This window comes from Biomphalaria glabrata, chromosome 6 (genome assembly GCF_947242115.1).
Source record: "Biomphalaria glabrata chromosome 6, xgBioGlab47.1, whole genome shotgun sequence".
Classification (NCBI taxonomy): domain Eukaryota; kingdom Metazoa; phylum Mollusca; class Gastropoda; family Planorbidae; genus Biomphalaria; species Biomphalaria glabrata.
In genome coordinates this window covers 53,485,008-53,512,092 of record NC_074716.1, presented here as the reverse complement: position 1 = coordinate 53,512,092, position 27,085 = coordinate 53,485,008, and the positions used below count along the sequence as shown (strand labels likewise).

The window sequence follows — 27,085 nt, the reverse complement described above, 5'->3', positions numbered from 1 at the left end:
TCACTTACTTGATCTATATTATTAAAATAGAATGGCACCCTCCTTCAAATTCTTTGGAGTGAAAATACAAATCTCAAACATAGAACATGTTATATTCTCATGTTTACTTTCACTAACAAGAAAAGTACGTTTGTAGAATATACATCATGCTCAGTTGTTTCCCTTTATTCCCAGTTCCCACTTACTTCAAATTTAGCATATTCCACAGCCTTTAGGTCTAATATTATCTCTCCTTATTAATATTTTATACATTTAAAGTTTATTTGAAGTTATATAATTATTTTCATTGGTCTAATCTAAATTTTGAACAAAGTTAAAGAAATGTTGAGCTTTTTTTTTTTTCAATTATTTCAAATCTTGAGCTATAAGTCAAATGTGATGAACAGAGCAACCAGATCAACATGACACTGAGTCAGAACTAGAGAACTATAAGGTGTGATTTGGTATTTAAAGTATAGAAGCCACTTGATGACCCTATTTATATATCCCAATAAAATTTGTGTGATGCTTCTTACTCTGTTGTAAATTCTGCCAAGTAAAAGAAAAATTGATGAAACTTGAAAACAAGATTAGAAAATAAATAACTTTATTTTCACTCATTAGAACATTTTTTTCAGTAAGGCATCAGTTGTGGTGTAATGACAAATGTTATGAAAAGTAACAAAACCAATTCTTGTTAATCCATGAAAGCAATAAAATATCAGCTAATATAAATCACATATTACAATATCACTAAGCTAATTTGAAGATCAAATAGTGCTATGGGGCCTTTAACAAAAAAATTGATTGCTATAATTATAAATAACAACTACTACTCGTAGCATAGTCATTGTAGGGTCACATTTCTGTGGCTTAATGTTAAAAATTACACCTTATTCTATTTAAGATATTGATTCTAACTAATGGCAGTTAAACTTGAGTACGGAATGTTTTTATGTACAACACTTCTGCAATTAAGTAAGTAAGTAAAGTTCCCCTTTCAGACCTTGTGGTCTATAGGGCAGATGATGTAAAGGTCATCTGATTCTTTGGCCTACAGTTAACGAGGGTATCATGTAGCCAGCACAATGACCAACTGCCTTTACTTTTCCTCAGCTAATGCCAGGTACCCATTAGAGTTGGGTGGACTCAGAGGGCCCAAACTTCTGCAATTAGTGATAGATAAATAGTTACATATCTACCAGGCAGTGGCCTCGAAGCACTTCATTATGGCTCTCTGGCAGCTACATGCAAAGCATTTAAGGGTGCTAGAAGGATTGAACCAAAGGAGTCTGGGTTCAATTATGGGCATAAAATGGCAAGAATACACTAAATATAAATACAGACTGCCACAATGAAACAAGGATGACCCAAAGAAAAACTGAAAGACCAGACAGACAGTTATAATAGAGCTCATGGTCTGTGTTGATACATAAACAAAAACTTCCAACTTCCTTAAACTTAAGACTGTCATAATAAACAGCAATAGAAATTATCTGATATGAATATTTACAAACACATTATACAAGTAGTTTAACATATAAGTTATTCAGAAAAATCAAAACACCAAAAAAAAAAAAAAAGGATTCAAGACAATACATGAAGATCAAATAGCTATTGCTACTAATTCTTTATGTACAGTACATATTTACAATAGGACAGCTTATTTATGTATTAATACAGTTGTAGCTGTGTAAAATACAACCATGCCTAAATAGCCTACCTATAAATTCAACCTTGCGAGCTCCTACAAAAATGGTCATATTATTTTTCTTAATTTGTGTCAAAATAGGAGAAATATTTGAGCTTTATTTTTGTTCTTTCTAGAAAAAGATAAATCTGGATGCTCTTTCTCTTTGCTCAATTTAGGAAACCTTGAGGCCTAGTTACATTATTTGTACATCAACAGAAATGACAAATTTATCCAAAAGTAGTCAATTTTATTTAAGGCCTCTAGTTCATAACTTATGAAAATTTAAACTACTAGAGTGAAACACCTCTTGTTCATTTTATTACAAGTATTGACATCAAACATATTCCAATAAAGCATACTTTTAAGCAGAGGATATTATATATATATATATATATTCATAAATATTAGATATAGAGGCACATGTAACAGACATTTTCAATTCCACAATTTTTATGAGAAACAAATGGCTAGTGAAATGAAAGACAATTTCCATAAACATCTTTTTAAATTCCATTGTAGAACTTATTGACTAAAAGAGTGTAGTAGCTTGAACTTAAGAAAAATCTTACCAAAAATATCTCAACATATTTCTTTCTCAGTCAAACTGTGTATAAACACAATTATTTGTCTAGAGTCAATGCCAATCTTGGGCATCAAACTAAATTATGTTTATTCAAATACTAGTAGGATTCAACCAATCATTGACATGCTTACAAGTACTGTATCTCTTGTACTGGATGTTTTAAGAAGAATGAAGTGGCTTTCATTTGAATTAGAACCATTGATTGGTATAAAAAACAAACTTTTACAAAAATAGTGACTCTTTAAAAGGATGTTATTAGTTCATTCACTTTTTTTTACTTCTCCAAGATTGTTCCTTTATTTCTGGCATTTTTGTTTCTTTTATTAGAGCTCTTCCTGAAAAAAATGTAGCAGTAAAATAGAATGAAAAAAATACTTAACAAATGTTTAATGAAGATCTATGTACTTACTACTTTATCTATACTAATAGCTACTAAACTGTAACAAAGAAATACATTTTATACATTCCTTGCCCAGTTCACTTCAACACAGTGCTAGGAGTTCAAATCTAAAGTTGGATTTTATTCAATAATTAATTTGCTATGGAAACACAGAGAGTGTTTGATTCTGTTTTTGTGATCAGTGTCTTTATAATTGTCCATGTGATAGTAAATGTTAAAATTGTGACCCAGAGGGTGTTTATCTTTAAAATCTTTATTATTTTCTTAATGTTTTCCTCAAATAAGTATCCAAGTATGGTTTGTGTTAAATGCCTATGATTGTACTTTTAAGGGTGTATTAAGTTTATTTTTAATGTTCAGATTAACAAACCAGGCAGATATTGAAAATTAAAATATTACAGATGAGAGCATAGTACATTGACAATATTTTTTGTAATGCATAATAAGGACATTGTTTTAGGACATTGTTTTAGTAGTCTTAATTTTTGTTGTCCATTTTTTGGTGATATAATTGGGTGATATAATCTGTGTGTGTAGTGAAATATAAATATATAAAGTGTAAAGCATTACTATTCTGGGCATAATTACCTCTAACCGAGCCATTTTTTTCTGAAGATGACTTTCTCTCTCCAGGCTCACCAATAGCACCTCCTTGCATAGGCACAGCACTATGAAATTCTTGAAACGCCTCAGCAGCACCCATTTTATTGCACTAAAAAAAAAACAACAACAATAAAGTGTAAAATAATTGTGTTGATATGAAAACAAGAAGAATATGTTCTTACAAGTCAGTGGCAACAACTGCTTGGCTGCAAGGAGGCTTCAGTTCGAAACCCAACTAAGTTGTTTGCTGACTGCCTAAATCAGCACAGAAAACCTTAACCCATATACCCCTCCCACTACATTTCCACATAAAAAAAACCTTAGAGCAATGATCATGTTCTAAGCATGAAAAAGATACTATGCAAAAATGTTAAAAATATATAGAATGTATATAGTCTATATCCTTTCAGTAATTTTGAGTACGAGAACAAACACATTCAATGATCCTAACCCTTATCAATAGTGCTAACATGGCCAAATTCAAATTTAACTTTCCATCAGGACAATCAGTAACAAATGTGGTATGGACTGAGCAATGCAACTCATGTTTCCAAGCCTGTAACATACTTTTTACTTTTCCTGTTTTCTACATCAGGAATTCCACGTGTCTTTTAACCTCTTAACATGACGTGAACATTAAATCAGGCAATGTCAACAGAGACTGTGACAATCATGACCATCTAACGACAGTCCAGAGCACAAAGCACACAATCTGGCAGCCATCCAAGAAGCAACATAGACTCAACTGAAGGGAGTTGCCCACAACAGACACCCATGAAGTGGTACTGTTAAAGCCCTATGCCCTTCTGGGAGTCAAAAGGAATAAGTCAAGTAAGTCAACATTGTGACCATCTAATGACAATTAGACAAGATAGACATCCCTGTGTTAAAATGAATCATTGGAAAAAAGTAATAGATTATTAATACCTTAAAAATAGTGTTTTAATTAGCATCATTGACTTGAAATTAATACAAGTTACAAAATGTCTTTAAATTCTATTCAATCTAATCTATTCAATCTATTGTTTTCATGAGCAGGAGTTTTTCTACTTATAAACGTGATGTTCAGCTGAATGGCAAAAGCTGCATGGCTAGCCATCAAGAGTGTGAAGTTTTTAATTGTGTGCATGTTCTAAATGTTTAATAATAATAATAATAATAATAATAATAATCTTTATTATCCGTAAGGAAATTTGTCTTACAATTTGTGCATTACACCAAACAAAAAACATTATAACTATAAGAAACCAAAGTGTACATTCACACCAGACTCACTCATAATTTACATGTGACAAAGTTTATACCAGATTGTTCTTATTTAATGATTTGATTGCCAGGGGAACAAAAGAGTGTTTGTGTCTGTTTGTCTTTGCTATCGGTGTCTTGTATCTCTTTTGTGATGGTAAAATCAATGAAGTTTGAAAAGATTCCACAGAACAGCACTAAAATGTAAGGAAAAAAATGGAAAAGACAGAAAGGATTGAGTCAAAGTAAATTTTGTTGAGTAGAGCCTAATGTTAAGGGTTGTGATACTATAAAAAGTTTCCTTCTCAACTGGGTGGGCATGGTGCATTTGTTAAGATTTAACGGTGTGTCATTGAATTTAAGCTGTGAGGGGATTAACATAATCAAAGGTGAGTCCCAGAATTCACCAGTTTCTTAAATGAGCAGATGGAATCGTAAAGAAAAAAAAAAGGCTTAATATAGGAGAAGGGAGTGTCTTAGTAATCCCTAGTTTGCTTGATGAATCAATTGTAAAGTGAAGGGGGAAAACAATGCAAAATACAAAATATACTTACATTCCTGTCTTTTAAAACAGATGCATGTGTTTCCCTGGCAAGGTGAAGTTCCTCTTTTAATTTTGCTACTTCAAATAATAACTCAGCTACTTTTTTCTGATTGAAAATAAAATGTATACTTACAATAATTGCATGCAATATTTAAATGATATTGATCACAAGGTGGTGTAGCTGAGATATTCAGTTACAAGTGTTCAAAGGAAATACAATGACCATTAAAAGAATGATAAATTAGAATTTCTTAAACCTTGCAAGAATAACATATTAGTAAAAGGGTTAAGTAAACTTGACTCATAAAAACAGATTACAATCTAAACAAGTAAAATTAAACATAATCAATGCTGAGTCCTTAAATTGGTGAAGAATCATTGTATTAATTAAGAAAAAGGCAGGGTTTGTTAAAAAAAAAAAAAAAAAGGCATAGGAATTTTTTTTAAATGTTACAGTTTCCTCAACAGTTACAACAGTTAGACAGTATCTTTGATACTTACATCTTTGCCAAAGATTGACCTCTCGAACTCTTCCATCTTGCGGCTATAGGCTAATTCAATTTTCTTAATAACTTGAAAATTTGGCACTTCAGGAGCTTTCTGCTCACAAGCTATTGAACACAAAGAAATTAGAATAATTTTATTCCAGAAAAGTCAAAATTATACAATTATTCTAGCTTGATCATTTGAATTTGGTAAAGACCAATGACCTTACAAACTACAGAGCTAAATAAATAAACACAGAAGAAGCTTTTTTATTTCATTATTTTTTTTTATTTTGCAGTTTTCTTGTTTCAATGTATTAAATAAAAAAAAAAAAAAAGTCATGATACTAAAAAAGAATTGAAATAAAGTAGCAAAGCTAATAGGTTAGAGCCATTAATGCATTTGTTTATGTTTTTGTCATGTTCAGTTTTTTCATTGACAGAATTTGTCCATTTTGAGATGATCTCACATAGTGGGTCAAAGTTATCTATCTTGTTTAGTGACGCTCATTTAATAAGACTATACAACTATACAACTACAAGTGTCATAAGTTGTATTTTCTTTTGAACTTTTAAAGTGTTTAATTCATACAAGAAAAATAATGTGACTTCCCTTTCCTAGGTTTTTCAGATAGTTTTCCCCTCAAAAAAGCCCACTGCCTACAATGACAACTAGGTATGGATGGGCTACCTGGTCCTTTTGACTTTTTTACTTATATAATTTACTTTTCATGAGCAAGCATAACAAATACCACGTACATCTATTTACAAACCAAAGTAATAACCTTCTGACATTGTTAATGGCAATGGACTATCATGAGAACCTGAGCTAGAAATTTCCTATTATCAGAATGCAATGTCAAACAACTAAGCAAATTTATTTCTGAAAGTTACAATAGAATATTTGTTAGTAATAGGGCAGTCTTACCTTCTGTGTGCTTCAACATAGCTTGTAAAACTTTGTTGTCTTTTTCAAATTTCTAGAAATCAAAATGAAAGTTTTTTTTTAACCAATTATAATTTTTTAAATAAGGTTTATTTTACATCCACTCCCCTCATTAAAGAATTTAAAAAATTTGCCCTTCCATCTAGACCAGGGGTGGGCAAATTATGGCCAGCAGGCCACATGCAGCCCACCGGAGCATTTTATGCCGCCCGCTGACACCCAAAAACATTATATATGCCTACATAATGTGTAAAAATATAATGATTTTAAAAATCTATTTAAATTATTGAAACTTCTGAGTCTTATGACGAAGACGCTAAAGAAACATTTCTTTATATGCAATTCTAATAAGTTTAAAGTAAAGGAGGATTTTTGTAATTGGTAATATGTCGAAACATTTAGTCAAAGACACAAAGTCAGGCCATTTTTTTATTCAGTACTATAAAGAACTAGTTGAAAGTCTTGGGTTGGCATGGAACAAGATGGCGAGTTTAACAACATGGTGTCCGAGCTTTGACTGAGAAAAACACGCACAAAGCTTTCCTAATAAAATATAGAACAATATCCCAACCATAAACTCTTACCTCTACACTGGAAAGTTTGTGAAAAGCTGCATTGAATATTAGACATGTTATTGACCCAACTATCTCAGAGCTCAAAGTTATCAGAGCTAGGGGTCTTGATCACAGGCAGTTCAGAGAACTACTTGGATATTTGGAAACATATCATTCCCATGTTCGGTACTACAGTGTTATCCGCTAGCGTAGCATGTTCAAGGTAATGAGAAAAACTTGAGATCTCAAGGAAGAAATTGTTTTGTTCCTGTGACTTTGTAACTAATATTTCTAAGGAAGAGTGAAAGATAGCCTTTATGTTTGCCATCAACACTATCCCAATTGGTTATTTGCACATGAAATGTATGTGCATGTTAAATCTTTTCAAACAAAGTCATCCCATTTCTCCAGGCAAGCAAGTAAAGACAGGTTTTGACATTTGCTGAAATGTGAAACTATTTCTAGCAAAGGGGTTGAAAAGTACAAGACTTATTCTTTGATTGTGGAATTTGAAAGCAAATTTTAAGAAGTCAAGAACTTAGAAACGGTATCTTACTTCACATTTTTATCACGTGGACTTTAACCATTTTAACATTTAAATAGAAAAGTTTACAAAGTGGGATTCTTTTAATAGGTAACGTAAATGGTGTTTGAAGCTTAAATGTTAAACAAATAAAAAAGTGTTGTCAGTAAAGTTCCCCTTAATGAAATATAGGGTTATCTGTTTCTGTGGCCCACAGTTAACAACAGTGTCACAAGGCCTGCATGATGACTAACAGCCTTTACTTTTCCCCACTTAATGTCAGGTACCAATTAAGGCGCCCAAAGATCCTGAAATGAAAAATTCCAGTCTTCACCAAGAGTTGAACCCGGGACCCCCGGCTTGGAGGGCCAGCATTTACCAGGCCTCCTAAAACAAATGAAACATGACATATAACATAAGCACAATAATTGCTGACAGAAAAAAGTGAACAAAATCTGGTGAAACAAAGATAGGCTCTGACATTACCCTGAATACACAGAATATAAGTAACTTTAGCAAAAACATAAAATTCAGCTAGAATCCATTTTGACATTAGTTTTCTATCATAGACTATTTCATGAGCAATTATCAGAAATTAATATTATAACTTTCTTCTACTCCTAAAGAAAATGAAGAACTACTTTGAGCCAAGTGCTGTCAGTGTTGGTAGCTTTCTGTCTCTCTGATCCTGCCAGATCAATTAGATTTATCTGTGATATATTAGAGCATGGAATGGGTTGCCCGAGCTAGCCAGGAAAACCAGTGACTTGGCTGAATTTAAGTCATTGGTTAATATGCATGACTAAATGCATGACGCGTAGGACGTAATCATCTTCTTTTTTGAAGTAACTGCTTTTTTGGAAACCACCTACTTCCTCCTAGTAGATCAACACAGACAAAAATAAATGTCTATTTGTACATTAAGTGTACATGTTTTAATTAACATTAACATTTAATTGAAATAAAAACTATACCTTTGACTCTAGTTTAACTGTAAAAACAGCATGAGAGCGCGAACCCTCTCTGTTCATGGAAGTAAGAGCTACTCTACGATTCAACCAGCCCTTGATTATTAACTGAAGACAACAAAGTATGTTCCATTCCTTTAAAACTCAATTCAGGCATATTTTTATCAAGAAAAATCTTACAAAAAACAAAAATGTGTAAAACTAGAATTAACTCAATGATGGCTTTAATACCTGATAAGCATCTCTTGAGTTGCAGATAACTTGCTCAATGAGTCCATCTACAAAGACACCTTTGTTCATATTCTCACGTAAGCGAATACCTTGTGAAGCTGTATCCAAAAGATCAATGATTTGCTCTTGATAGATTTCTAAAAAGGAGCAGCGACACAAAAACTGTTTTTTACTGCCATGCTGTGAAGAGAATTAAAAAAAATGTTATAATAATAATAATAATAATAATAATCTTTATTATCCGTAAGGAAATTTGTCTTACAATTTGTGCATTACACCAAACAAAAACATTATAACTATAAGAAACCAAAGTGTACATTCACACCAGACGCACTCATAATTTACATGTGACAAAGTTTATACCAGATTCGTGTTTTAAACAAAAGTGGGGCAGAAAAAAAAAAGGAAACATTTAAATCTAATGGTTTCATTACACCAGTTAAACCTTATAAAAACAATTGTATACAATAAAAGAAAGTTACATCTTGTTGGTGAGCTATTACACGAAAGAGATACTCCAAACTTCTGGGAATCACACCACGAAGCTGAGAGCTTTCCAAGTTCTCAGAGGGACCTTTAATAAAAAAAAAAAAGATTTAAAATAAATTTCTCTGTTAAATGTTTTTCTTAAACATCGACAATAATGCAATTTTTACTAGATCAATATATTCAAATATAGATATTTATAACTACAATTAAAATATAACTAATATTTTGTCCTTTGAAAAAAAGCTTTCCCTTTTGTATGCATGTCATGTCTCCCTACTTGAGAAATGCTGGCCAAAGAACTCATAAAATCTAATTCCCCTTTAAGACCTTGTGGTCTATAGGGCAGATGATGTAAAGGTCATCTGATTCTGTTGCCTATAGTTACTTAGGGTGTCATGTGGCCAGCACAATGACCAATCACATTTACTTTTCCCAACTAATGTTGGATACCCATTAGAGCTGGGTGGACGCCTGAAGATCCCAAAATTAAAAATCCCAGTCTTCACCAGGAATTGAACACTTGTTTGGAAGCCAAGCACTTTACCGCTCAGCCACCGCGCCTCCTTCAGAAAATCTATTTAATTTAAGGTCATTTTTAAAATTAATATTCGTTGTAACAAAAAAATAATACAATATCATAAACGCCATGATTTATATTTTTTTTTAATGATGAAAGAACACTTACCAAACATAGTAAAACTTTTTCCTGAGCAAGTCTGGCCACTAAGAAAGTGCAAAATAAATAAAATGTTAACAATAGAGAGAGTGCCTGACAGAGTATTTGTATAAAAAAAAAATACTGTTACAAGTTAAAAACAAATCTGAAACAAAGGTGAGCTATAAAATTATTGAAGCTTAAGAGGAAAGAGCTAAGACTTGACAAACACGACTAGACAATGATGTATTTATCACTCCATCTTCTAAATACCTTCAATAAATTAGATTTCATGACTTACTAAGCTAATATGGATCCATTGTAGCCATTTAAACAATCTTCAATAATCTTTTTACCAACTAGTGAAAATAACAGCTTCCTGGAAATGAAAAAGAAATGTTTCAATAATACCTTGAATTTTATCTTCAAATCTAAAATGGCTGGGATGGCTGCCTGGTCGTGCGGTTTGCGCGCTGGAATGTCGTTCGGATTTATCAATGGTCGAGGGTTCAAATCCTGCCCGCTCCCATCCCCCGTCGTCCTGCGGGAGGTTTGGACTAGGAAGTAAACTATCTTCAACTCTGAAGGAACATCCGAAACATGTAAAACATTTTAACATTTTAAAAGATAAAATTAATAAGCAATAACCTAACCAATTGGATACAGGTACCCTATCATATCAATATCAATAGAAAGCTATCCAAAAATAGCTATCCACATATACACTTCATTCTTCAAAGCCATTATAAATGATGGTCTTAAGTGTCCTCCAGGTCTTTCCCGAAAATAAACACTTAAGGATAAATGTACAATGTGGAAAGCATTGGTCAAATATTGAAGCCAAAATGGATGCAATCTCTATTACTTTACAGACAGTAAGAAACAAAGTCTATAACAACTATCACTATCAGAGATTATTGTCTTAACAGACACATCTAGCCCAAGAAATCTTGATAACCTATACAGTACAGTAGTTACCCTGAGGTTGTCAGTTGTAGTCAAACTGAATTTCCATTAGATTGGATCAATAAACATTATCTTATCTTATATAATGTTGAATTTTAACATCACTGTGACATTACAATAGATCCTTGGTAACATTGGCATCATGGGAAATGAATAGGCAAATTATCCATGGAAAAACCCAACAGACCATTTAATTGCCACACTCAAAACTCAATGTTAGCAAGCAATTGCATGACCATGCAAAAACAAGCTTTATCTAAACAGTATCAATTTCCTACCCTTAAAACAGCTATCTACTTTCTTTCAACTTAGAACAGGACACAAAGCTTTACATTTTCACCATAACAGAATGAACCAGACCCACCAACCCCTCCGCAAACATTGCGCCCAGCCTCTTGAAACTGTCAATCATATCTTCTTTGAATGCTCCCATCTAATTCACCTTAGGCAGACAATATTACAACAACCTATCATAACCAACACTCAGTATGGCAGTGTGGAACAGCTAAAAAAAACAATCAAATTTTTCCTTGGCACAGATCGCAAAGGAGCTTACAGCTCAGCAACAAAAAGCTGGCTAGAAGAAGGAAATCTTCAATTCTTCAAAACTAAACCTATTCTATTTGTCTACTGTAAATCATATCTCTTGTGTATATATAAATATACACATTTTCATCTCAAATCATACATGATTTTTTCCTGCTTGCAACACTGAATTATATAGATAGACTTACTAAGACAGCGGCAGAAATTTTGATAGAATTTCTTGCAAAAAAAAATTGAATAGAGTGAACATTTGTTTTTAATTGTATAAACTAAAGTTGCTCTACTACTGTCTGGACCAAGCATTCACACAATTTAAAATGTTTCACATTAAAAAGGAATATTAAAGGAAAAGTAGTTTGTAACATCAACAACTTGGATATCAAACATTCTCATTCATTTCTTTTGTTGGTTTTTTTTAAAGGTTAAAGGTTAAGAATAAAATTTCATTCTTTACTGTGACCAACCTGTGTGGTGTCAGCATCTGCTACATTGTCATAGGTGAAAATTGTGGGCTCTGGCTTTGTGTGAAGAATAATGGCATTGTCTGCAGTGTTAACATCCAGAACTCATGGTGCAAAGTCTTTTTCACTTGGATCAGGAGGGCGAACTCTTAGCAATATTTGAATTGAATCTCTTTGTAAAGATGTAGACAAAGAAAGCAGGTTTACAAATACTGAAACTTAATATATTTCATAACATATTAAGCTAAAAAGGGCAAGTGACTTAGTTACAAAGCACTTAGCTTCTAAACAGAGGGATCTTAGGTTCCAATCTGATTGATTTTGAATTTCAGGAATTTAAGGATGCACCTTAGTTCACTCAACTCTAATGGTTACCTGAAATTTTTTGGGGAAAGTAAAGGCAGTGGGCCATTGTGCTGGCAGCATGACACCTTAATCAGCCATAGAAACAAATGACATGTACATCATCTGTTCCATGTATTGCAAGGTCTGAAACTAGGTACTATTGAAATGCTTAAAAAAATAAATTAAAAAAAAACATGACTCTTCAACACTAAATGACTAGCACTGCAACCATGCATGTGTTGAGTTACTATTGATCTTAATGTTAAAATTGTAAAAACAAAAATGGTTTGAAAAAAAAAAAAGCTTAAACGAAGTGTAATTGTATCAATTAGTTTGGATCAGTCATGTAATCAAATTTCTAATAGATTATAATAAATTATAATAAAAAATTATAGTAATATTGAACAACAACAATAAATCTGTACGTTTAATAATAATTTTATCAATGTTTTTTTTTAGAATTATTTCATGCTTTTAGCTTTCTCAGTATGCTATGACACTTATCTGGACCAGGGTGGGTGTTACTGTAATTGATTTTTAAAGGCATTTAAAAAAAAAGGGAATGACCTGAATTCAAACTAGTATCCAGGCTCATGCCTCCTTGGGCTGAGGTGCTAACCAGTCTGCTAGTGAGGTACTTATGACTGGAAGATTGTATGTTTGTTTCCATTTAGAGGGGCAACCTATAAAGGGGACATTCAATTTATACCACCACTTCAGTCAAGTATCAGAACAATTTCTTTCCCTCATTCAAGATATGAAACAAAATAATACATTACCAATAGTTATTTTACTAAATTTGTTAAATTATTTTATTGATTGTTGTATTATCAGGTAAAAGAAATAATTGTGAAAAATTTCAGCTTAATCCGAGATTGGGTGTCAGACATAACATACAGGCGGATAGAGAGTTGATATTTAAGCTTTGTAAAAAGGTTCAACACCTAATGTATCTGGCATAAGCATCACTTATGTTATAAGAAATTAAAAAGTTAAATACGTAAATAAAGGTCAACAAAGATGATCAATTATGCTTAATGTTTTGTTATAAATTACAGGGTGATTTTTTTAAATACCGGTACATTAAAAATAATTTACAATTATGAAAAACAGTATGAAATATTGTGCTTTAAAGAAAATAATTAAATTAAATAAAAATGCTTAACCTGATTGATGGATCCATATATATTGCAGCTGTAAATTTTAAAAAATATTGTTGTAAACCTGGTGGTGACACAGATGGGGGTAGTGCTGTGTGTTTTTAGCCTACTCAAATCGCCACAGTCCAGCGCAGTACGAGCAGTCAACTGTGACCAGTGACAGTACACGCCAGTACAGCAAGGACCAGTGTAGTAAATATTACGGACGCAAGTCACGGGCGAAAGTGATCAACTGAAGTGGTCAAGAAGGTTCGAGGCCAGTAGAGACACTATATAAGAGCGAGTGTGTCAGAATCACTTCACGTTACCTCGCAATGTGACCAGACGAGGCGAAGTTAGAAACAGCACAGTGTGTGAAGTCAGGTGGAGCAAGGCTAGGTTTTTGGACAGTTAGTGTGATGTTGTTGCCAACTGTACAGTATTTGTAATGTATTTGAAATTAAATTGCTACTGTTACTTTGGAGCCCTGAGTTGTGAGGTTTTTTGAGTTTGTTGTGTCGTGTGGTGCAGTTTGAAGGGAGCCTGAATAGTAGAAGGAGAGATACGTAACAATATATTGTTAATGTGTTGTTCTATCCAAAAACAAAAAATGTGTTCTATAAACATTGAAGTATAATTAAATACATACATATTTAAAACAAAGCATAATCATTTTTATGTAACAGTACATCAGAGCTATTAGTATTCAGAGAAAAAAAGAAAAACAAAGATTATATTAAGCATCTATAGCTGTATCAATAAGTTTGGATCAGTCATGTAATTACATTTTCAAATATATCTACATCAGCGTTTCCTAAACTTTTAACATATGCATACCTAGCCCCCCCTAACTGAGATGACAGATCATCTGTTCCTGGTTGTTAATTTTAATCTGAGACACTGTGCCACATCTGTTCCTATTTTTTCAATTTAATGCTGAAAAAGTAACGTTATATAAATTTTAATTTTGAAAAGGCAAGATATATTTCAGAACTTTTTCTTTTAAAACCGGATACACATTTGTAGCCTTTGAAAAAGTCAATTAGGAAATCAGAGTGCTTGTAATGCTCTCCATTATTCATTTGACTGTTTGAAAGTATTTCTCTTAAGGCCAGATATGGATCAAAATCTCTTCAACCCAAGTCTTGTCTCAAGGTTCCACAAAGGCAGCAACCATTTTTAGATTGGGTCGTGCCACATACATAGTGCCCAGACTCCGGTCATGAGCCCACTTACTACAAGTGGGCAAAGGCCGTGCTAACCACAGGTTATTTCTTCATATACCTATTTTGTAACTACAAAAGCTGTGTAAGTACCTCTATTCTGTGTCCTTAATTTGAAAAACGAAGTGTCGGACTTGCTGGGTTGTCAGGTCTCTCTTTCTGTTGGTGATATGAAATGATTATTTTATTATTGTAGACAAACAATATTAATTTTAATAAGACTTTTAATCTCATACACTAACTGTAACTAAATCTCCATAGTGACCTTAGACTACCTCTACTAAATCTCTAGGATCTAGGATATTCTATATTATAACAATATTAATTATAAAATGGTACTATAAATGTAGACCACTTCACATATCTAGGTAGTATTGTGTCAAATAACGCCTCACTTTCAGGGAAGTTGATAACCGTCTCGCCAGGACCAGTAGCACTTTTGGACGCCTTCAGGCGAGAGTTTGGCGGAACAAATTGCTCCGCCTGCCTACAAATATCAATGTCTACCAGGCGGTGGTTCACTCCACCCTTCTGTATGACTCTGAGACATGGGCACTATACAGAAAACAACTAAGACTTCTTGAGCGCTTTCACCAAAGATGCTTGTGCTCCATCATGGACATACGATGTTAAGACTGCACTACAAACAGTGATGTCCTTGCAAACACCAGTATAGACAGTATAGAGGGGCTTCTTATGGTCTGACAGTTACGCTGGGCAGAGCATGTATCCCGTATGGGAGACGAACGTATGACAAAGGCAGTCTTTTTTAATGAAGTAAAAGGTGGTCAACGTAACAGAGGTGCTCCATGGAAACGCTTCAAACACCAGCTTAAGTGTCAACTTTCCTTAGCTGACATAGAAGAGAGCACCTGGTTGCAGGCGGCCTCAGAACGAGACAGCTAGAGGTCACTCACGAAGGCCACGGGATACACATTTGAGACAAAAATAAAATCCGCTGCCAAGGACAAATGCAGATGGCAAAAAAAAAAATCTAAATCAACCACCTGCAGACAATGGTTATGCTTGCCCTGGATGTGGCAAAATATGTAGGTCACAGCAGGGGTTGCACAGTCATGGGAAATACAAGCATTCCTCTCTAATCTTGGGACTCAAAGACAAGCCTTATAATGTATAATAAACTACTACTACTAACTACTTTTTAACTAGATCTAGATCTAGATCAAGTCAATCTATCTAGTTAGTTCTAGTAGTAGATATACTTAGATCTATACTATAGGATACCATTACTATAGGGGCTATATTTAATATTAGTATACTTAATATACTAGGCCTATGTGAATATTATTATCATATTTGTTGCTAATACTTTAGATCAGCGCTGAGAATAAAATGTATCCAAAATTTAATTTTATTTATATCACAATAGTGCTTTTTTTTAAAAATTCATTTTGTTATAAAAAGTTACTTTTATTTTTTACTTTACATCAATAAAGTGCCTTAGCGACTTGTAATTGTGGTCTGTGCGCTGGTGTATGTTCAAGACTAAAAAGTGGCCAAGTTTTATTTTTGAAGTGTTAGGGGAACGAAACAATTACTTAAGTTTATATTTTTACCACAGACATAAAGGCATATATGTCTGTGCTTTTTTTTTTTACCTGCAAAGTTTCTAAGGACAATATCAAAGTAACAGAACAATATTTGTTATGGGAGATTGCATACAATCAATTTAGGCCTATTTCGAAAATAAAATTTGTAATAAAGAAAATGCTTGATGACTGCTTGGTGGTTTGGCTTCCTAACCGATGAGTCTGGGGTTCAAATCTCGGTGAAGAGTTGGTTAGGAATTTCTGGATTTTTAGGGTGCTCCTGAGTCCATTCAGCTCTAATGGTGCCTGACATAAGTTAGCGAACGTAAAAGCAGTTGGTCATTGTGCTAGCCACATGACATTCTAGTTAATGGTCGTCAACTGCCTTATGGATAGCAAGGTCTAAAATAGGTGCTCTACTCTATATCTCTGTCTGTCTGTTAGGGGTGGACTGGGTATCAAAATCGGCCCAGGCATTTCAATACCATCCGGCCCATAAATTGTATATTATATGATGGACATCCAGATCTAGGTCTACCTGACGACGTAATAATCATTATATGTTAAATTAGATAATGTATCGAAAGCTGTACACATGCATACAGTGAACACTGTGTCCTTATAACTTATAAGGAATTAAGTCTTTATATTGCTTTTTAATCGCAAAGTGTAAAGGCCCTAAAAGGATGAAGCTCTATGGATTTAGGCTATTACATTATTTCGGAAAATATGTTAGATTAAATTAATAGACCTTAGTAGAGTTAAGATTATAAGAGTATATTAATATTTAAAAAAAAACAACAAATACTTCGCTCAGGGGCCACTTCCCCTGAAAAAAAGAATATTATAAAACATTTAACAATTTAATAGTGGCATCCATGCGGCCCTTATCTTATAAAATACAGACGTGATTTTAAAAAAAGAAGATGCTTACTCTAGTCCTACCGGCTACCGGCCCATTTGGATACCGGCCCACCGGGCATTTGCACGAATGTCCATATAGCCAGTCCGCCCCTGTTGTCTATCTATCTATCTATCTATCAACACGTAACCTGACATTAGTTAGGGAAAGTAAAAGTGGTTGGTCGCTGTGCTGGCCACATGACACTTTCGTTAACAGTAGGCCATAGCAACAGATGATCTTTACACTATCTGCCTTATAGATTGCAAGGTCAAAAAGGGGTGCTTACTTTATTTATGGCTGTCTGGTGACGTGGTAAGAGCGCTGGGCTATTGTCTCATTGGTACCGGGGTTCAAACCCTGCCCTTTGCTTTACACAAGTTGTTCTGGCGAAGGTTTCTAGGATGTATTCATCTTCTATTCTGATGGAACATCCGAAACATATGAAAGGAAATTAAAACAAGTTAATACTCAAAGCCGACCATTGACTAAGAAAACTATTTTTAGAAAGATAAACTGCTCTAAATGACCTGAACTACTCTCCAGGTGTTCAATAGAGAACTCGTTAAGCCAGTGCTATGTGTACAACATTTCTATCCCATGGTCTCACTTGACTTGGTAGACAGGCCTGAGGGCATGCATGTTGATTTCCACGACATGTCTTTTTCATGTTCTATCTATCTATCTATCTATCTATCTATCTATCTATCTATCTATCTATCTATCTATCTATCTATCTATCTATCTATCTATCTATCTATCTATCTATCTATCTATCTATCTATCTATCTATCTATCTATCTATCTATCTATCTATCTATCTATCTATCTATCTATCTATCTATCTATCTATCTATCTATCTATCTATCTATCTATCTATCTATCTATCTATCTATCTATCTATCTATCTATCTATCTATCTATCTATCTATCTATCTATCTATCTATCTATCTATCTATCTATCTATCTATCTATCTATCTATCTATCTATCTATCTATCTATCTATCTATCTATCTATCTATCTATCTATCTATCTATCTATCTATCTATCTATCTATCTATCTATCTATCTATCTATCTATCTATCTATCTATCTATCTATCTATCTATCTATCTATCTATCTATCTATCTATCTATCTATCTATCTATCTATCTATCTATCTATCTATCTATCTATCTATCTATCTATCTATCTATCTATCTATCTATCTATCTATCTATCTATCTATCTATCTATCTATCTATCTATCTATCTATCTATCTATCTATCTATCTATCTATCTATCTATCTATCTATCTATCTATCTATCTATCTATCTATCTATCTATCTATCTATCTATCTATCTATCTATCTATCTATCTATCTATCTATCTATCTATCTATCTATCTATCTATCTATCTATCTATCTATCTATCTATCTATCTATCTATCTATCTATCTATCTATCTATCTATCTATCTATCTATCTATCTATCTATCTATCTATCTATCTATCTATCTATCTATCTATCTATCTATCTATCTATCTATCTATCTATCTATCTATCTATCTATCTATCTATCTATCTATCTATCTATCTATCTATCTATCTATCTATCTATCTATCTATCTATCTATCTATCTATCTATCTATCTATCTATCTATCTATCTATCTATCTATCTATCTATCTATCTATCTATCTATCTATCTATCTATCTATCTATCTATCTATCTATCTATCTATCTATCTATCTATCTATCTATCTATCTATCTATCTATCTATCTATCTATCTATCTATCTATCTATCTATCTATCTATCTATCTATCTATCTATCTATCTATCTATCTATCTATCTATCTATCTATCTATCTATCTATCTATCTATCTATCTATCTATCTATCTATCTATCTATCTATCTATCTATCTATCTATCTATCTATCTATCTATCTATCTATCTATCTATCTATCTATCTATCTATCTATCTATCTATCTATCTATCTATCTATCTATCTATCTATCTATCTATCTATCTATCTATCTATCTATCTATCTATCTATCTATCTATCTATCTATCCGTACTACCGTCTGTTTGTATGTTTGTAGGCCAGTATATTTCTATAAGCTCTCTCTCTCTCTCCCAGCAAGAGCGTTTCATGGGATATCAAATGTGGACATTTGGTTGTCAGGTTTTGTGTTATGCGCTCTGTTGTCTCACTCGTGCATAGTTTGAACCTCGCCCGCCACCCCACCAACGCCGTAGGATGTAATAAACTTCATATTGAACATAAAGAACATCCGAAACTTGTAAAACATACACCTCTATACATTATATGTGTTTTGAAAGTCATTTACAGTCAGTTGTTACTGTCTATGCAAGATAGTTGATCCAGCACAGACAATTTAACGATTTCTTTTAAAAAAAATAGGCCTACTATGTGGCCGTGGGGGATGAGTGGTCTCAGGTTCGAATCTCGGTGAAGGCTTGGTTTTTGAATTTCGGGATTTTTTAGGACACCTCTTGTTCTGTTGTCACAGATTAATAATAAATTACTGTATACGTTACTAATTAATAATGATAATAACGAGACTGTCTTTATCAAGGTAGACATATATAACTAACTTTTATTTCCGTCCGATTCTTTGCTTTCGCATAAAACATAAACAACAAACAATGACGTAATATCTTCTAATATTAGCACACCTATGAGTCCATCCAACTATAAAAGGTACCTGACATTAGCCGGGATAAATTAAGGCTGTTGATCGTTTGTCAGCCACATGATACCCTCTTTCGTTAACCGTTTGTCAAAGAAAAAGAATCTCTATATCATCTGCCATGTAGACCGCAAAGTCTAAAAGTGGGTAGTTAATCGAGTCCAATCGTTATAGAAGACCTCAACCTTGACCTGCTTCGTCACAACCTTTGACCCAGTTTAGACCAATAGATCGTCTCTGTTTTTGCCTTGGATAAAATCTCTTTCAATGACAAGCACGTCCATTCTTTGATGTTGCCTTCTTCTTTCTCCATCTGTTTCTTCTTCTTTTTTTTACCTGGTACTTTTCCCTGAAGGAAGGCATCTACAAGCCCTGAGGATATTGTGATATGGCCATAGAGTTTTAAAGTAGTTAGCAAGTTATCGTGGGGTCCAATCGCAGTGCTAATCCTGTCTATAATCTCTTCATTTGTGATGAGGTCTTTGTATGTGATACCTAGGATCTTTTAGTAGCATCTCAATTCCATTGCTAGGATCCTTCCCTCTAGTTCTGCATTCAGAGTCCACCCAACTCTAATGACTCTAGTTGAGGGAAGTAGAGGCTGATCGTTTTGCTGGCCACATGACACTCTCGTAAACCGTTGGCTTAAGATATAGATGACCTGAACATCATCTTCCCTATAAACCGCATGGTCTGAAAGGGTAACTACTTTTTACTTTTTAGTAGTATGGCTGGTTAACTAAGTTATTATAGCGTCATGCTACAGCGTGTGGGTTCGATCCTCGTACTGCCTAATTATTTTTCTCTTTAGAATGAAAGAAAAGAAGAAAAAAAGAAAAATTAAAAATGCATGACATCATTTATACAATTTCTGAATTTTTTTATTTAAACAATAATTATTAACAGTTACTGTACAGTGTGTCATCTAGACATCAATAGCAACATGATTTGAAACAAATTTATTCTAAAATTGAGACTCTCAAACATGTTGATCTTCAAACGATGGAGATTAGTTAAACACTGTAAATAGACAGGGTAAATAATCCAGGAATTATGGATTGATCCTAGTATCCTCCCTTTGCTACTACAATCCTTTGGGGGGAAAAAAATCATAGATATATGTATATTACATTTCTTTTTCTTATTAAAAAAAAATTAAAATTGCATTACTACAAGAATATTTTTTTTGGAACAATTTAATAATGTGATTTGTTTCGTCGCTAAGCACAAGTGCTACTGAAGCAGTCAATTAAAATAAAAACTTCAACATACACATGATCAAGATTAAGATAAATGAAAAGTAATCTCTCTCTCTCTCTCTCTCTATATATATATATATATATATATATATATATATATATATATAATTCTCCTCTTCCCTCAATAGTATAAAAGTAAAGGAAAGATCACTCTCTTATCTCTGCGGATATTCCACGAGAAAACAAAGGGGGGGGGGTTAAAATATCACTTTTTTTTATTTCTACCTCACGTTAAAAAAAAAGGTGTGTGGGAGGGGGGGAGTAATCTACTCTGTAGTAACTATCGAGGCGACACGGAGCACGCTCAAGAGTTTGGACACCATGGAAAGATCACTCTTTTATTTTTGCAAGTCGGACGGAGGGAGTTATCCTAGAGTCTAGAGGCAAAAAAAAAAAAAAAAAGAGAGGGGGAGGGTGAAGTACTATTCATCCGTCTCTAAATAGCAGAACCGGACTTAACCATTGTAGAGCCCTATGCGAAACAGATTTCGCGGGGCCAAGTTTGGGTAGGGATACGGATAGTAAGTGAAAATTAAGAGTTTGTATTAGAAAATAAATTCGTCTTTGCATTTTTATTCATTCTTTACTACGTTCAGAATTACTTTACGAGCCTTGCGTGTAGCGAAGTCATATACAGTCTATCATAAAAATTCTATTTCCTACATAGATCACGCTCAATAGCAAGAATTACCAAATGTTTCAACCTATCTACGAGAATTGTTGATCTCAAGTAATTCTTCATTAGTTTGAGGCGCGAGAAGCTTATTTCACTAGATTCCACAATAGCGGGTATTGCATAATGCCGTTTTTTTATCGTGCGTAGGATTGGCTTTTTCCATATTGAATGACACCCCAAAATGACAATATTCGTCTATATATTACATGAGATTTGTATACGTTTTCAAAAGATTTTAATAATTTCAGGATATTTCCAGGACTTTTTCGTAGGTATATTTTGCAATTTCAGAATATTTCCAGGACCTCCTGTTAAATCGACAGGAGGCCGCGAGAAATCTGTTATAAGTTATAAAATGGTTTAATTTAATAATTTATACACCTAAAATTAGCGCGGGTCCTATAAAAGTGCGTGTCCCACCTTGGTCACATAGGTTGCAGTGGCCTAAGCTCGGCCCTGCAAAATAGCGGCGTATGCTACGCCGCCGGTCGACTAGTAATAATGAAATCGGTAATTTAAAGTATATTTACAACAGTAATAATGAACAACAATACCGCAACTATCAGATCACGTGATTCACAAACAGTGAAATAGTCATCTAGAACCCAATTACATTCTAAGCCATAGACATAGCAACACACAATATGAGAATAATGATGTCAATAATTTAATAAACGTATATATTAAAATAACAATATAACATTCTATAGTAGGATTTTGCTTCTGAAAAAGGCAGAATTAACTTTATGAATAAACCAATATTTTTTTTTTAAGTTTTTTTTTTTTTTTAACAGATTTAGAATTTAACAGTTCAGCTAATTTTTCAACATTGGACCTGGAATAATATTTTCTTTTTTTACCAACCTTAGTCTGTGTTGTTTAAAATCCTTACACCCCAGCAGGTAATGAAAAGAATCACCTATTTTTGGTGTACAAAATGGACACTTTCTATCTTTATGATTCGTCCTATTGCAACGGTCTAGTTCTATTGGAAGATGGTATTACAACTTCTAATCTTTAAAAAAAGTAATTAAAACGTGGTAATTTATTTCAAAAAGGTGGGCAGTCTTCAGAGACGGCGTTAGCATTGGACGGGGCCTGTGCGAGTGTCATTAGGGGCACGAATATTTGTAGGATGGGCTGAAGATGACGAAAGATTCTCTTTGTGGCGGGGCTCCAATCTCTTTCTCTCTTTGTCTCTCTATCTTTCTCTTTCTATCTCTATTTTTCTCTTTTCCTCTATTTCTTTAAAATAATGATACACTCATTAGCCTAATAAAGCACTTAAGAACACTACATGCTGGATACACCAGACTCTTTCATAACACACTCTCTAAAACACAGGTTACATACAACACAGTATGAACTTTCTTACCATGGGGACTAACTCTTCATACAAACACATACACATAAATACAATGTCAACAAGTCTATCTTTTTATCTCTTTCTTTCTTTCTCTCTCTCTCTCTCTCTCCTTTTCTCTCCCTCTAGTCGAGTATCATCAGGGCTCCAATCTCTCTTTCTCTCTCTCATTTTTTCTGTTTTCCTCTCTATACTTTTCTCTTTCCCTCTCATGTTAGCTTAACTAATAATAATAATAATGATAAGGCTTGTTTTGGAGTCCGAAGATTAATGAGGAATGCAACATTTCTCGTGGCTATGCAGTCCCAGCCGTGACCTACTTATTTTACTACACCCAGGGCAAGCATAACCATTGTCCGCCGGTGGTCGATTAAGATGTTCTATACCTGCGACGCTAACTGTGACCTCCGTGTCGAAGGTGCCGCGCTAACACTAGACGCTGGGTACATCAAACTCTTTAATAACACAAGTAACACACACAACAATAGGAGCTTTCTTACCAAGGGGAATAACCCTACATACAAACACATACACATCAACACAATGTCGACGTCTCTAATTTTTTCTTTCTCTCTTTGTGTTTCTCTTCCTCTCTCTCGTCGTTTGGTATGCTTTGATTCTAGTATCCTCCCTTTGTTTCTACAAAATTGTATTTTTTTAAAAAAATGAAGATAGCATTAGGGGCACGAATATTTGTACAATGGGGCTGAAGTTGACCAAAGATTCTCTTTGTGGCGGGGCTCTTTAGGCACTGGAAAACACTGAAAAAAAAATATCATTACAAAAACATAAAAAAAACATTAAAAAAAACACCACAAAAAAAAAATACCCCCCCCCCCCCATAACAACGATACAAAAAACTGACAGAAGCGAGGCTCACTACCCGCTGTTCACCTATCTGCTTCCGCTAACATTTCTACCAAGGCGCCACTTAAGGCCGTGGGGATTCGAAAATTAACTCGGTGTCATTGAACCAGCTGTCTCTGTACTATTTGTCGTGGCGCCTTTATTGACTTCCACCTATCCCTTGGTCTGTTAGCCCGTTGGGACACCACACATGATCGCTCAACCGTCTTCCTCCATCCCTGTCTATCCTTTGCTTTGAATAGAATCTCTTTCAAAGACAGGCCCCTTCCATTCTTTAAAGTTGTTTTCTAATCGCTTTCTCTGTCTGCCTCTTCTTTTTCCTGGTACTGTTCTCTGAAGAAAGGACTTTGCAAGTACTGAGGACTTGTGGTCAGCAGGCATTCATTAACCTATTATAATGACTTGAATTAATTTCCTTATTTCCGACCCAGTGCAGTCTTGCCAATGTTGGCATTATTTTGACCGTGCGCTAATGGACACAAGCGATGGCTGTGCTGAAGCACGGAGATACTTTTGGGCTGTATGACACGTTGCGGGGTTGACTGCAGACGCTTGGTACTAGATTGACACGTGATATGACGTAATTATTTTCCTTTTTGAAGTAACGTTAGTAATATGTAAGATAACTTTATTGATCCAATCAAATGGAAATTCAGTTTGACTACAATTGACACCCTCAGCGTAACTCCTGTACAATAACATATAGATGCACGATATAGATGCACATACGAACAACATTCACACACGAAAAACACATACACACTCATAACCATCGCTTTATAAATAGACTTCTATGAATTCTCGATGACAGAATGTTTTTTTTTTTTATGTTAGTCATCCAGGGTCAGTTATTACTGAATGTTTTAATTTTCTTCTTTGATATAATTATAGTTTCCACAGAACTGGATGTACGAATTAACAGTTGTGGTAAGTTCATCTGTCTGGGCAGTTGTTTACAAACATGTCCCAATCTGTTTGCTCCAGACAACTTTGTGGCTGTAAAACAGCGTCGTCAGACCATGACTGGATGGACTGTACTTCGGGTTTTGTTGTTTTTAAAACCGATTTGTACACGGGTGTAAGTGTGGTCCGACTCTTCGAGGGGAAATAACGATCGAGATGTGTAGGCCATTTTTATGTTGCTATAACACATGTCCAAGGTTTTATCTTGCCTTGTGGGACTTATTGGCACGAGTCGCCGTGGTCTATATTAAATCACGATGTTTTGCACTGAGCCGACTTCTGCACTGATCGCGAAGGACCCGCTCGGGAAAGACAGCCTTGTGAACTCTCCGTGACTTGCGCCTTCTTCGATGTAGCGCAACCAGAAAAAAAAAAATCTCAAGCAGAGAAGATTACGTCATAAACCAGCGGTTCTCAATCTTCTATGCTCGGCGACCCCTTTTTACAATCTCCCACTCCAACACACACATACAGCATTAAAAGAGTAGACAATAACAATCCATATTTTCGATGGTCTTAGGCGACCCCCTGGCAAATCGTCGATCGACCCCCCAAGGGGGGTTGCGACCCACAGGTTGAGAACCCCTACCATAGACTGTTGTGATGGTAGACTGGCAGATGTCTATGGCGCGGGACGAAATGTGAGACTAACCGTGACCTCCGTGACCCCCGTGAAGGCGCCGGACTAACACGGAGCTGTTCGATGAGTCAACCGAACTGGACACTTCGTAACAGTATAAATGTCAGTTGGTGGACACAGGGGAACGTGGGTGGGTGCGCTATGAGCTACCACCCCCAACTCCATTTTGTTTTATCCGCTCTAAAAACTCCAAGGGGGGATAAGTACCTGTGTGGTGAAGCACTTGGCTTCCAAGGGTTCTCAGCAAGAATGTCTAAAGACTGGTATTTTTAAGTTCGTGATAATTATGACGCCTGTGTCTACACTACTCTAATGCTACTAATGGGTACCTGGTGGGGAGGTTGGTCGCTGTGCTGGCCACATGGCACTATCGTTAAGCGTCGGCTATTGAAATAGACAGGGCCGGATTTAAAATATGTGTAGGCCCCGGGGCAGGATTTTGTTAAGGCACCTACACTTTTTCGAAAACCTTTAAAAAGACCCACTTATGATTAATATAAATAACTACCGGTACTTTTATATCCAAAAGGATGCCATATTTTAGAAGAAAGAAATAGTAGACCTACTTTTACATTTAATCTCATTTTAAAAACCATTTTTTTTAAACGCATATTTTAGTTTTAAAAAGTGTAGGCCCATAGTCTTGAGTTTGTGGACGGTAAGGCTTTTGATAGTCGCACTGCCGTAAATTCGGAGCTACTTGTACATATTATGAGGGATATTATTATTATTAATGACTCATGAGCATGCGACAAGACAAGAGAGAGAGAGAGAAATAGAATTTTTTAAAAATCTTCATGAGTATTCACTATTCACTGTGCACAGATAACGAACATAGTCAATATTTGATGGAATGATAATTTACGATGGGGGATTATTTACGAGGATGGCTGCCTGGTCGTGCGGTATGCGCGCTGGGCTGTCGTTCGCACTTCTCGATGGTCCCGTGTTCAAACCCCGCCCGCTCCCGTCTTCCTGGCTAAGGAAGTAAATTATCTTCTACTCTGAAGGAACATCCGAAACATGTAAAACATTTTAGAATAATTGAGTGACATAAGTCATGTTATTACGCAACACTTTGCGATTTAATCATCGAATATGTCGTCACATCTGGGAAGCGTGGTCGAGAGGCTAAGTTACGCTTGAACTTATCTTGGCTTGGCTACCTATGAAGGGGGCTCGAGGTTCGACACCCGACTCGAGTAGGGTTGTGTTTACAAGCATGAAGGTAGCACTATATAAAAGCTACATTTATTATTATCTCTTCACACAACTTCCAATCTACACGGCCAACATAAATTCAACACACCTTGGCAAGTCTAGCGAATCACTCAGCAAAATATTGAACCTGATCGAATCATTAGCTCACACCTTAAAGGTAGATCTCGTTCCTAGTTGAAAGGGGCAACAAAGGTACAATACCACAAACAGCCTCTGTGCCATGCTAAACAATCGTCCATCGGTAGCCAGGGACGCTAAGAGATGACGTAAACACAGTCTTTGACAACAGCACACAGGCAAAGAGACACTGTTGCTCGGATGTGCCGCGTAGTGCGCAGAGAATAAAACAACACAAA

General features: G+C 34.7%; 1 protein-coding gene across 6 annotated transcripts; it reads right to left on the bottom strand.

Moving 5' to 3' along the window:
* Positions 1 to 569: 569 nt before the first annotated feature.
* LOC106072573 (kinesin-like protein KIF15) lies at positions 570 to 17,580 on the bottom strand. Of its 6 annotated transcripts, none has more exons than XM_056033569.1 (14): positions 17,319 to 17,580; positions 14,672 to 14,737; positions 13,383 to 13,410; positions 11,875 to 12,043; positions 10,200 to 10,277; positions 9,929 to 9,966; positions 9,237 to 9,328; positions 8,755 to 8,934; positions 8,530 to 8,631; positions 6,461 to 6,512; positions 5,549 to 5,658; positions 5,058 to 5,153; positions 3,244 to 3,367; positions 570 to 2,590 (listed from the first exon to the last, which is right to left on the bottom strand). In XM_056033569.1, the coding sequence occupies exons 4-14, from the start codon at positions 11,889 to 11,891 to the stop codon at positions 2,520 to 2,522; spliced, it is 960 nt and encodes a 319-aa protein (XP_055889544.1). In that variant the 5' UTR covers positions 11,892 to 12,043; positions 13,383 to 13,410; positions 14,672 to 14,737; positions 17,319 to 17,580; the 3' UTR covers positions 570 to 2,519. The 6 variants fall into 6 exon arrangements, with proteins under 6 accessions (XP_055889544.1, XP_055889543.1, XP_055889545.1 ...); XM_056033568.1 differs by lacking the exon at positions 17,319 to 17,580 and adding an exon at positions 17,063 to 17,204; XM_056033570.1 differs by lacking the exon at positions 17,319 to 17,580 and adding an exon at positions 16,026 to 16,083.
* Positions 17,581 to 27,085: the final 9,505 nt, after the last annotated feature.